The 14,011-nt window shown below is 38.5% G+C and overlaps 1 protein-coding gene across 1 annotated transcript; it reads right to left on the minus strand.

Moving 5' to 3' along the window:
- Positions 1-480: 480 nt before the first annotated feature.
- On the minus strand, positions 481-14,011 carry tmem102 (transmembrane protein 102). The gene is made up of 3 exons (XM_077227575.1): positions 13,835-14,011; positions 13,057-13,253; positions 481-4,279 (listed from the first exon to the last, which is right to left on the minus strand). Exons 2-3 carry the CDS (start codon positions 13,241-13,243, stop codon positions 2,916-2,918), a joined length of 1,551 nt encoding a protein of 516 aa, XP_077083690.1. The 5' UTR covers positions 13,244-13,253; positions 13,835-14,011; the 3' UTR covers positions 481-2,915.

Here is a 14,011-nt window from a genome sequence, read left to right on the forward strand (position 1 = left end):
AAACAAATCACTCTGAAAGTGATTCTGATGATATTGTTTCTATGTGCCATTACCGTTATAGTTGTGGTGTGGACTCTTGGTGTGAACGGGCCTTATTTGTAGGTGTGAACGGGCCTTATTTGTGGGATTATTCTGCCTTTTAATACTGAATCTTATTTGGGTTTCTTCCAACAATACAATTTGTCCCTCATTAGCCCCTTGTCATCCTGTGTATAAAAACCCTCAGTTACTTCCGGTTCATTGTCTTGTGATGAAGTTTTGTGCTGGTGTTGGTCAATGATGGTTCATGGTGTTCATTTAATGTGAGTCAATCATTATGCGTCAGTCTTGGATTTGGATTATCACGTCAAGTCAGCGTGTGACTTGCGTATGATCATACCAAATCATTCATTATATAATGTAGAAATACATTTAACCTGACTGTCTTGTTTCAAAAGTTTGAGATAAGCAACATTCAAGTAAATGAAATATAAACAAATCTTAATATGGATGTAATGTTTAATTTCATGCTACGACCAGCATCTCATAGAATTGCACAGAAAGAAATGAGGGTAATCCCCCCCACAAAAAAAAAAAGAAAAAAAAGAAAGAAAGAAAAAAACGCCTTCTGAGGCACAATAGAGAAGTGATATGAAAATGTATAAATATTTGGTACCATTTAAATATGCGTCATTTCATTTCCATTCAAGGAATTTAAGTAGGTGACTAGATTAATTTAAGAGGTAAAATATGTTGTTTACATTCATTGCTCAAGGGCAAAAATACTCTTTGTACACAACAGCATGACCAGAGGGACTACGCTATCAGATAAAGAAACACTGGGACCAAGTTATTAAAAAAAAGTTGGGAAGGAAAATGAATGTGCTTTAGCTTTCTTCAGATATTTACCTGAAATGCATTCGGAACATTTCATCATGCCCTGAGGCAGGAACATTCATTTTTCCACAATGCAATCATTGTATAAAACCCTCTTGGTAAATAACATAGGCATGACAGACCTTAATATCTCATTCATAGAGTTGATTCAGAAAATTTTGCATAGTACCACTGTTAATTTGATATCAGGCATTGTGCTAAACAATGGTCATAATATAAGCAGTAAAACACTGAAAATAGCATTACAAATATGGATTCAAGCATTTCACAATATTTAAACCCAGTAAATAGGCCTTTTGAAGTTTACAGTGTCAAACCCTGACAATTTACAATAGATATGCATCCACTTTCATGAAGCAAAGACACATTTAATCTAAGCAATCAGTCATTTCAACTATCTTTGGTGTCTTTTCCTTGGCATACAGCAGATATATATATATATATATATATATATATAGTAGCCTACCTGTGCCATGGGCAACACTACACAAACTCTTTTCAGTAACATGTCTAGAAAAACAAATCCACTAGAAAAAGCCTATTCCTTGCCATTTTGCCATCACTCAAAGGCAACGCTGTTACTGATTGCTCTATATATGTGCAACAGCCATGTCAGCAGCACACATGAACAGTCTGCCAACTCCCACAGGGTGCTAATGCGCTTTATGCTGAATACACATGTAATATTGTTCTTTAATCCTTGAGCACAGTCGAAGAGGTAGAGATGGATAAAGAATCGCCAGAGATGGAGGCTGATGAAGAGGGAAGGATTTAGGCAGGAGACAGAAAGAGACAATGAGTGAGTGAGAGCAGATGTCTGCGATCCCACGAGTCCCATTGGTTCGGCCTAATCTATCCAGTGGACGTTGTATTTGACTTTCTCCATCCATCTCTGCCTACCACAGCTACCAATGCAAATCTGCAAGAGTGAGATACTGTAGGATCATTCGTATTTCACACAAAAACACTGAGATGACACTCCTCTGTCTCTTTAGACTTTCCTTATATCCTTTCTCTAAACCTCGGTTCCCCAGTCTAGATCTCTCTCTAAACATCTAGCTTTCACTTTTTTATTTAAATGTATGCAATAATGATTGACAAAGAAAAGCCCTTACACTATAACACACTGTTTATGTGTAGATTAATATCCAATCAGAGGATACACATTTAGCATCAATCAGTGTACAACCTATCTCTATACAGCATCTAAAACGGTCTCTGATACTTGATATACTATCAATGGCATATAACTTAAAAAAATAAATAAAATAAAAACTAGCTTCGAACAGTATTTGTTTCAAAAAGATTGTTTCTATGGGCTGTACAACAGCTTCTTATACATAAAGGACAAGGTTGTTTTAAGAGTTGTTCCTTGTCTTTTTCTATCTTTCTACTTAAATTGTTTTTGACGGTGGTCAAAACTCAAAAACTCGCCAGTTAGAAGAAAGTAATAAAAAGTACCTGAGAAAGGGAGCAAGCAGGGTAACTGACAGACTAAAGAAAGAGAAGCTTATGTGATCAATAATCGCAAACTTCTCCACACATACAAAACATTGCATTCGGTTTCATCATGATGTACCTTGGCCTAGTTGGTTTTACAGCTCTACTGCCCTCATTCAGCAGAAAAAAATATTAGTAGTTTCTATTCTCAGTAGTGCTAAGTAGTGCGTTAAAACTCTTCAAACTCTATAGAATATTATAACTGGATCCAGTCCGCTTGATGTGCAGTCCGTCAATGGGGATTTCCTCAGGATGTGACTGAATTTTGATTTTCTCCAAGTAGCATAACTAAAAATATATATCCTTCCCCCGGTCACTTCTGTTCTCCCTGACATTTGAGACACCCGTTAAACCCTCAAGGGAGCGTCAAGCAGGTGCTTTGATTGTAGTCAGCCTTGTTGAGCGAGACAAAAAAAAAAAAAACTCTGTGGAGATAATTTGGTTCAATACAGAAGCACAGTGACATGACCATGTCCATTATAAGTTCTGTCATATAGGGTTTCTGTACCTTGGGAAGTGTGTTAACCAGCTCAGTCCAATCAGTAGAACTTGTCATCAATGCGGAAATGAGGACGTGTAACGTCGTCTGGGTTGAGGAAGACTGAAATTGATTTGCCAGGGTTTTCTGTCACCAGCTGTTGTAGTCGCTGTGCTAGCCGGTCATCCTGTGGTGATCCTGCACCATATCCGTGGCTAGGTGATGATAACCCATGCCCATTGCTCCCAGATCCCGCTGCCTCTCGTTTGAGCTGGCATGCCTGTTGCGCTTGCTCTAAAGCAGCTCTTAAGTGCTCTGCAGGATCAGAACGTAAATGTGCAAGTTTACGCGCAACTAACAGGGCAGCGCCATCTGTGAGATGCTCTAGCATGTTGCACTGGGGTAGGAAGTAATTGGGACAGTTTTTTCCCAGAATGCAGTGAGACAAGTCATCAAGAAGACCAAGGAAGAGCCGTGCAGGCGTCTCTTGATCGGGACAGCTAAGGAAGCTGGTCGGCAAGCGATCGCATGCCCAAAACATCAAGGTACGTAGGTGGTAGAGGCTAAGGCCGGTGCGAGGGCGAGCTAACAGTCTTGACAATACAGCTTTAGCCGCTTGGAAGGCTTGTGCCATTGGGTAGGGCACGCATTTCTTTAGCTGAACCTCACTGCGGGAGAAAGCAAGTCTCCACTCACGGTCAGGTCTGGTTGAGGGACTTGCAGCTGGAGAATAACATGGAAGCAAGTAGAACCCACTGATGGCCTCCTCCTCCGTTATTTTACCATCCCAGAAATGGTTGGTCGTGAGCCAGCCCTGTGCGACGGCCGGCCAGCCACGAAACGACACCACTGGAAGCAAGTCGTAGAGGATACGGCTAGTTCCTGCAGTGAGAATCAACGTTGTTAAAGGGCCATTACGCTCCACACGATCAGGAACAGGAATCCCTCTTTGAGGATTCCTCCGCAAGTCTTCCACCGCTGTCCCAACTACACTCCAGAACCAATCGGCAACCAACAACGGAGAGAAGTAGCACCCATCTAATGATTGAGGATGCTGTAGTGATGGGATTGAGCCTGGTACTCCGCCAGTTTCTTCCTCTTCATCTTCCACAACTTTATTCTCTGTATTAATCTCATCTTGACAGCAGATACGCCAACGCATCAGCATCGCGGGATCGCAGAGGCGCAGGCTCAGCCATGAATGGCATGGTGGGGAATGCCTCATGTCCAGCGTCACAGGCTGATTGCGGTCATGCAATTTCAGAGCAGGCACCAGTAGAGTGAAGTCCAAATCATAGTCAACACCTTTGGCGTAGTCACCTAGATCCTCTGGGTTAAGGTCAAGAACACCTTCCCTGGCCCCACCTGATAGCAGCAGGTATTCATTGGCAACTGGTAGTCGTTTGTCTACCTTTTGCACCAGGCCTGTGAAAAGGAAGAATATTCATGACTGAAGAGGTAATATCACAGGTCTTTAAAAAGACAAATAGAGGGGTGGGTAGATATAGGATGGGTAGGAGTTAGACAAGAGGGCAATGTTATCACAGTTCTAAACAATTTAAGCTAAAAAACTGAAAGCATTTAAAATTTCTAACCCAAAGAGCATCAATAAAAAATTAAAAGTTAAATCGGTGCAATCAGTTGTCTTGCAAAAGGGCCAGAGGTCAAATGAAGAACTCAATGTAAAGAAAATTACTACTTCTTAAGTTATTCAGACAAATTGTATACGTTTAAAGGTGCAGTAAATAATTATTGAGAAACACTGTTGAAAATTTAAAAAATCAACACCTAAAACAATTTTGTGAATATTTGCTAGATGTCTGGATTGCGTGTGTGTGCTGAAAAACAGAAAACTGAGTTCGTACATAGTCATTGGCTGTGGATCGGACAGATCACCAAAACACTCTAGTAGCCTATCAGTAATATACGCTCATGATGGGGAGGAGAGATAGTGACTGTAGAAAGAGAGATGGCTGAAACATTACCAAAAAAATGAAGGTCAGAGGAATATAATTTGGAAGTGTTATCTAATAAACCATAATACAAATTTCAAACATTATTAAAGACAAGTATACAGTTATTAATAAAATATGAACAAATAAGCAAATAAAAATACAACTGAGCAAATTTCAGAAATTAAATGTAAAATAACACTGCATAGTTTTATTTGTATAAATAAATTATAGATTTATCCTTATTAAAAGTTAAAAAAGTCATTCAGTCAAGATCAGTGAGTGTTTTCTTTTTCTTTTGTTTCTTTGATTAACAGTAATGACAGACAGCAGCAGGTTTATTATGCTGCTGTCACTTTAAGACTGAATGCACAGATCCAATATACTGATGCACATGTGTTTTCTTTATCAACTGTTTACATTCACTTAATAACCGACTGTGTTTACGAGGATATTTTGACATTATTTTCTGTGTATTTGTCCGTTCAAGCGCACAAGGCATTAGATAACTCAATTCAGCATTTGTGCCCGATATAAGAGTTTTTGCCTGTTTTTCGGCCTGTTTTTGCCGAATTGGGTTCTCTTTCGTGTCTGCTTCTGCTGTAATTGTTTACATCCACATTTAAACCACATTAAAAAGCACACACAGGAGTTGATAAGTGGAATCAAAATTTTAATTTTATAAAATGTATCCGATTCCAGAATTGGAATAATTCCCAAACCTAGTGTTTGCTATTTTGGGGACGGAGCAATGAAGGGAGGGGTGTGTTTGTTTGGGTGTTGATTTCAAATATCAACTGTTTCTGAGAAATCGCTTAATGCACCTTCAAATCTGTAAGAATATAGTGCTTTAGAACAGATGTGAAATCCCTTTTGCAGAAACCCACGCCAACTGCGGATGAGCCACTGTCATAGTGCAAGAGTGATCTTTCTTGCAGTTGACAGTCACAAACAAATCATATTACCAGAAACACACCTCTGAGACTACAATCTTGATATATATATACACACACATATATATATATATATATATATAATGCGCGCAGTGTTAGTTAAATAATTGGTTTCTGAAGTGAGTGAGGAACAAAAGCAGAAGGAAGGAAAGGAGGGAAACAGAGGAAGATGATGCTATTCCTAAAATTACAGAAATCTCCCTAATCCTCTTTTCAGTCTGAGTCAGATAATTCCTGCTCATTCAGAGTGAAAGATATAAATGATTAGTCTCCCTCAACTCTGTTTAACAATTCAAGCCGTTGCTCCTTAAATTCTTTAAAATGAACATTTCAAATCTCTAGTGGAATCCTTTTAATGAAAAAAACATCTTGCCTTTTAATATTTTATGAAGGTAGAAATTGGTCAATACACATTTCTTTAGAATTATATATCACATACATTCATTTCATTTACATTCAATCCACTAATAAAAAGATGCTTTGAGAGGAGGACAATTACTGAATACTAAGTATAGCGGCCATACGGATGTGTTTCTAAATAGTGCTTTAAAGACCCATAATCCAAAGATGATCCTTCACTAGGGAAATAAGGAAAATAATTGATGTCTTTCTAGGGGTGTTAAAAAAAACAAGTAGCAATAGCTTTACTAATTACCAGTTTGATCATGCAAAAATAATGAATTCATTATGTCCATCACTCCCTACAGGCAGAAGCCATCAGCACCAAGTGCATTTCACTCATCACTCCCTCATACGGTCACCATTATCGACCACTTTAAAACAAAAACAGAATAATGCCTTCAATACAAAACATCACTCAGCATGACAGATGCCAAAGGGAAGCTGGTTAGCATACGCATTTACCAGTCATAAATCAGAGCCCAACATGCACTGCTGTCAAAGCATGAGTTACACATAATGTATTGAAGTTTGGACTTAAGTCACCTCTACAGGACCTATTCTTGCATTCTGTGACTTAAAATAACTTTAACATTGTGGATTTAAATAATAAGATGAATGTTTTAATGCAGTTATAATGATGCTACATAATCTGTCTAAGCAATACATAACACAGACATATACACGATCAGTCGATATATGCTGGATGAAGCCAAGCTACAGTTAGGGCTGGGTAACAAATACAGATTTCTAGATTTTAAACTTCTCATTTTGATGAAGTGATATTGATTCTTAAATCTTTTAGTTTATGCTGTTTACAATTGATGAATGAACAGAACATTTCAGCTCCCATCCAAAAAAACGCAATAAGCCTTGTGCTTTATTTTTGATATGAAACAAAGTCTCAGATTTCAAATTCTGTCCATTTTATTATGAAATTCAAACAATAAATACCATTTTGTTGCTCTTTAACGAGGCGAGATGGGTCGCTGTGCCGCCAACTGGCACGTGAACAGATCATTTCTTCCACTTTACTACTAGTTACAACATGAAAAATAAACATGAATGAACATCTGAAGGTGTTGAAAGATACAGTGGGACCCTTAAAGGGGTCATATGATGCGATTTCATGTTTTCCTTTTCTTTAGTGCGTTATGTAGCTGTTAGTGCAAGTATAAGACCCTCAGAGTTACAATGTTCAAAGTGTCAAACCTAAAGATATATTCTTTATAAAAAGCGAAACCTTCCTAAAACGCTTCGTTCAAACACACCCCCGCAAATCTGCGTCAGTGTGTGGGGACAGAGTTTAATAAACACATCCCAAATATGTAATGGAGATGCTATGTTTTTCGTTGGGAAAGCCAAACTACTTTGTTTTGCCTTCCAAAAGAGGATACATTTAGAAAACAGTGCTTACGCTTTATTTAAAACACTGTTCCAGAGCAGTAAAACTCAAATCTTCCTCAAATCTTGTGTGCAGCGCATTTTTCGGAGAACTGTTTCCAGAACCTGCGAGAGTAAAGGCCGGCTGATTATAAAAAGCAATTCCATACTTGCATGTACATTCTGGCTCTTCTTCTCACACAGCCTGTATGTATGTTTTCATATTTTAAGAATTTGCTACTGACTATTCAAACGCTAGCTTTAAGCAGTGTAGAGTAGCGCTTGCTTGTCGTTTCTACGATCACAAATGCAGACATAGTTTTGTGTTTACATAGTGTTCTAACACCCGTAGCGTGGCACGTAAAAAGACAGTACAAGTCATTATAATCAGTAATTATGCCCCCAATGAAATAAAACCGTACCAATCTGATACGATCTGGTCGTCACGCTGGCAGAGTTGATTGATCAGCTTGGTCATCTAGTGGTAGTGCTGACATGATCACCTGTCATTATTGCTTTGGGAACTGATGTTCCAAATATGGTAACGGCGTGACATTTGTGTGTGACATTTCCGTCACACGCTTAAAGGAAAAGTTCAGTATTTTACACTTAAAGCCCTGTTTTAAGATCGTTTCTGATGAAATCGAACGGTTCAGATTGAAATTTGGACAAATGCTGCTGTCCTGAGAATTTTCGGTTTCTGTGTTAGCATCCCCCCCACCTACACAATGGTTTCATAGGGGCACTGGAACAATCATTCATAAAACGCTTTAAACTTTAGTTTACAAAGACGTGAAACTCACTGAGTGGTCTGGGGTGTTCACTGATATGCTCACACAAAAATCGCTGCAAAAGATGCTTTCCAACAGGTTTTATCGTAGTTTTTGGCCAACTCCATTGACTTGTATTGTTTGTTCTGTGAGGTACGGTATTACTCCGCCGACGGAAACGGAAATGGGGTTGTTTGTATTCTTTCTGTAGTCTTATGGAGTCGCGATATCGTAGGCTACGCTATCCAAACATTGGCAAAGGTGCATTATCGCCACCAACTGGGCTGGAGTGTCTATTATTCAAGCTCTCAACGGAAGAATGTCCAGGTGTGAGGCGTTTGGAAAAATAGGTCCACAGTTTTACAACGAATGGTAAAACACCTGTTGGAAAGCATCTTTTGCAGCGATTTTTGTGTGAGCATATCATGAACACCCCAGACCACTCGGTGAGTTTCACGTCTTTGTAAACTAAAGTTTAATGCGTTTTATGAATGATCGTTCCAGTGCCCCTATGAAACCATTGTGGAGGTGGGGATTTCAATCTTAAACGTTCTATTTCATCAGAAACGATCTTAAAACAGGGCTTTAAGTGTTAAATACCGAATTTGTCCTTTAAGCTTATTGGGCCAATCACAATGCACAGGATCGCTGGCCAATAAGAGCACACCGCGCTTTTCAGAATGATGGGCTTTGTAAAAATCGTTGCGTTTCAGAAAGGCGGGGCAGAGAGGAGCAACATTAGTGTACAGTATGTGTAAAATAACGACTTTTTTAAACCTACCACATAAACACTACATTAAGCCAAATACATAAAATAACGTTCTTTTTTAGAACCATAATATGACCCGTTTAAAGCAACACCAAGTAACTTTTCCTCTGCGGTCGCCCTACAGGTTGGAAGCGGAATTGTCCATCACCGCTGTCGTAAATAATTAAGCCTACCACAGGCCTACTGTCGCACGTGCACGCTCGCTGTTTATCCAGCACCGGCTTTGGAATCAACAATGGCCACAGACAAGGTAGAGTATGATGCATGATTTTATGAAAGACATCCCAAACGAAGAAAAACTATGTATGCCGTAAAGCAGTCGAATTTTGTAGTTCTTTTTGTGCTCCGGTTACTACCCGAAACCCAATGTTACATAGTGCCAGTAAAAGCGATACAGACCACGTCAGGCTATGGCAGACGTGTCATTTAACCTATTGTAAGTCGATGTACCATCACAAGGGTCTTGGAAATATATTATGAAGGTTGAAAAACTACATAGTGTTACTTTAAGTGTATCATGTCATGTAATCGCTCAATCTGTGTTTTAACCGTGGAAAGACGTCAATAAAACAGCTTGTAAACAAGGTCACATATTAATACATTTACCTTAGAAAAGCCATTCAATGATCATAAACTCTATATTCCGCTCGAAAAATAACTCTAGAAATGAGTATTTTGATAAATATATGCAATATATTACTGTACATATCTTTTTACTGTTCTTCAATATTTAATGTATGTTTGAATAAATCTGTCAAGTTTTTATGACAGCCACTATTTAAATGTATATATATATTTTTTTTTTTAATGGAGTAGAAACATGATTATGTAATTATAAAGTTAGTATTATAACGATATTATTATTATAAAAACTGTCTTGTGCATAATTTAAGTGTTTGTATACACATTAGTATTAAATATTAAAGGTTAAAATTTACTGTAGTACCAACTGCATTTACAGCATTAATTTACAGCAAAAATGTCCATGTATTGTACCTGACATATATCCGAAATAACCGGTATTGAATAAAATCATATCGGAATCAAAATGAAGTGCAAGTTCGTGAATTGAAATGACTTAAACATTGGGTTTCATTCACTAAGAATGCGTATGCGAAATCTGCGCGAGAACATTTCTACAAACAAATCATGATTCATCAATGAATTTTGTTCTAAAATTCATTCTAAATTGAAACCACTCCTACAAAAAAAAATACAAAAAAAAAAAATCACATACTCTTGGTGGCCTTATAAACACATTAGGATGAAATTTTAAAGATACATTTAGAATACTTTAGAATTTAACGAGGTTAAGAACAAATTCATGTATTAATTAGGCAGTTTTCATGAGAAGATCAAATGTGCGTATAAATGCGTTAGTGTACGTATTTATTAGCGAAAGACCCATTAACATTAAAATAGTTTATGGTGTTTGTTTCAGGGAGCCTGTGACCTTCACACCAGAACGTTGATGCAGAGTGTTTTTTGATTTTCTACAATAACAATGATCCCTTTTGCCCTTTACATTTTTAACACTATTTCAGATTAATTAGCTCCTCTGGGAGGAATATGTCCGCAGGATTGTAGTGAGTCTAGAGGCTGGCGTGCAGATGGTATGCTAATGTTTGCAGGTCATGGAGGTGTGGAAACAGAAATCATAATGATTAATTGATCAGTGCCACACTTGCACTATAAGAATCCATTCAGGTCTTCTGAAGCATCGGTTCCCAACAGGGGTCTCGGGCCCACAAGGGGGCGTCAGCGAGCTCTTTGGGGAGTCGCGTCATATTTTGAAAAGGGTTCGAACAGTGAGCATTAAAGCAGCAGTCCGAAACTTTTTTTGTGTTCAAAATTTACTAAATTGATATGAGCGAGTACATCATGAATCCATTTTCCAAACCGTGTTTTTGTCTTATCCTGAGTCACTATAGTACACCTATGATACGTGTTTATATTGGGACTATTTTACACTGGTTCGGGTCGTACCGCTGGTGTAACCCAGTGCCTGCGTGACTCGTCATAGACATAATGAAGCAATCCTCACACTGATTGATAAAGCCTCACAAATACATGCAAGTATTGAGGTCCCAGACCCCAGTCATTTTATAATAGCCTATATTAATTATTTTTTCCCTACACACCAGTGTAAATAAATACTGATAGTTTTGTTATTGCATTTCCAATAGGGTCAATTAATAGGCTACTCCTAGGCTTACGTTTTTAAATTACAAATGGCCTACTGATGTTTTTGTTGTAGTATTTTCAAAATTATACGCTATTATTTTTGCATAAACATATCTGGTTATAGTAATAAACATACTGTTTGTTTAAAAACAAAACATTTTGTCATCCTTGCTGCAAGCTTACAAGAGCGACAATATCATTAAATGTGAAGGGGCCTTAAAATATTTTCTTGTAAAAAAAGGGGGTCTCAGACAAAAAAAGGTTGGGAACCACTGATCTGAAGTGTCTTAACATCGAAATTCTCAAGGATAGGTAAGGGTCAACAAAAGTGGATTGTCAGTTTTTCCAATCACACTGTATATAAGGAGGCAGAATATTCAGAATAAATGCTAAAGAGTCTCTACCTGCATAAAAATAACAAGCTGCCTATCTATCATTCTCAGTAGGTGTGTGATGGATGTCGCTTTGAAAATGTCTGCATATTTTTAGAGAGAGAGAGAGAGATGGAAACAGCAAACGAGAAACAAATAAGTAGGAAGCTTATGGCTGAACATCAAAGGGTTAAAAAGGAAGAGAAAAAAAAGGGAGAAGCAACAGGAGGCAGGCAAAAAGAAACATAAACGTTGCACTGACAGGATGGCAGAAAAAAAAAGACAATCCATATCCACGTCAGTAAACAAAGGTCCAAAAGTAAACGACAAACAAAACAAGTACTGGATGAGTCACATTTAACAATGGAACAAATGAAACATTAAAACAGACGAGAGTCACAATGCTAAAAGGTTTCCTACGGAGGAGAGAACAGGCTATGGCTATAAAAAAATCAAAACAGTAGGCGAGGGAAAGAAAAAAGTAGAATGAGAGAGAAACTGTCAGCAAATCCAGCATTTGACAGGATTACAGAGAACAATACAGTCCTGCAAATCTCTCTGCCTCACTTATGTCATACAAAACAGGATGACATTTAGTTTGTGTGTGTGTGTGTGTGTGTGCATGGAGACGGGAGAGCAAGGGATTAGAAAGGGGTGTTGGGGGAGATCTGGTGTGAAATGCAGATTTAAAACCACAAACAAGGAGAACTAGAGACACCTGCTGGACAAACAGCTTCACTCGGGTCAAGGCCGGATTCAGAGACCAGGATAAATCAAGCTTATCAGTCCAATGAAAATATACCTTAAATAAATGGCATATTTAAGCCTTTTTTATCCGTTTTATAAAATACACACTTGGTTTGAAGAGTTCGAGGAGTATGACTTCAATCCAAACATCCTGAATGCAATTTGACATTTAAAACAAACAAAAAAATACTCCATACCTAAATGTATACCAGGGTGGTTTTACTGTACTCACTTCATCTAATCATCTACAGCAGTAATATGATGATGTTAGGACAGAATCTACACACACACGTTGTGTTTTCGTGTTTTCATGTTTTATGGGGACTTTCCATAGACATAATGATTTTTATATTGTACAGTATATTCTATCCCCTTAAACTAACCCTAAACCTACCCATCACAGGAACCTTTCTGCATTTTACATTTTCAAAAAACATCACTTGGAATAATTCATAAACTGTTTTCCTCATGGGGACCAAAAAATGGACAAGGATTTCAGAAATTGCCATCTTGTGCCATCACATTTTGTCCCCATAATGCAGGGTTTACCAGAGAGAGAGAGAGAGATGATGATGATGATGATGGTTCATGAAAACTCACAAGGTATCAAAATGTTGTTTCCATTATGTGTATATTTATGTATGTGTGTGTGTTCACTATGGTATTCTTCTCACCCAGCATATTAAAGATGAAGTCTTTGGCCGTGTGCACCTCGAGCGCGGTCTGGTCCCCGAACTCTCCCTGTTCCAGCAGCACGAGCGCGTGCACCTGCGCCGACAGCTCCTCCAGCGTCGTGCCCGAGCGGAAGTCCACCTCGGGCACGCGCTTCACCGGCGCCACGGCACTCATGAGCGTCTCCATTGAGCATTACCTGAGAGAAACCACTACATTACTAAACTGTCCCAAAATAATCACACTTATTAATATAACGGCAAAGATTCTCATTAAATGTATGCATTTAAATCATTTTTAAATTATGTTACTTAAAAAATTCGACATGAAGTGATAAACCCATCAAACCGCTGATAAGGACACAAAACCGTTACATTTAAGTCCTATTCAGTACTACTAGCTACCCAAACTATTAATTAATTGTTAAGAACACATAAATAGTTACACGGTTAGTTATTCATAGCGACTGTAGCGGAATGTAGGTCAGTGGGCAGATTAATAGCTAATTAGCCAGCTAATGTCTCCAGCGAATCAACTTTACAGTTAATTATTATAACGTTAAACATGACGAGACTTCTGAAATATGCCATCTAAACAAGAATTCCCCATGACTTGTGCTGTATGAGGGGGAATATGTTTGTGTCATGTGTCGACTGAGATGCGTGTAAATCAAGCAGCCCAAATGAGCCGACTAGCAGGTGTGGAGCGAGCTATCGTGCTAACCAGCTAAAACACCTCAAGATTCAGCGATGACACTTGTTCTTTATAGTTTACACACACCCTGTTTTCCGCTGGCTCGGTGCTCTCTGCCTTAGACCTCGGGTTGCTTGTTGTGATTTCTTTAGTGAAACAGGATTTCAGCTCCAGTCATTTCCAACAAGTCCCCCTGCGCGCACCTTCCCACTGGCAACACTATTCCCGGAAATAATGGACCTCTTCCGAGAATCTTGGGATTAG

The sequence above is a fragment of the Siphateles boraxobius genome, unplaced genomic scaffold (genome assembly GCF_051911475.1).
Source record: "Siphateles boraxobius isolate OS27281-9 unplaced genomic scaffold, OSU_SipBor_1 130, whole genome shotgun sequence".
NCBI classification, from domain to species: Eukaryota; Metazoa; Chordata; class Actinopteri; order Cypriniformes; family Leuciscidae; genus Siphateles; species Siphateles boraxobius.

Coding starts and splice junctions, on each gene's coding strand:
- tmem102 (XM_077227575.1), bottom strand. CDS start 13,243: ATGGAGACGCTCATGAGTGCCGTGGCGCCGGTGAAGCGCGTGCCCGAG. Junction 4,280..13,056: donor CTTCATCTTTAATATGCTGG/GTGAGAAGAATA, acceptor TCCTTTTCACAG/GCCTGGTGCAAAAGGTAGAC.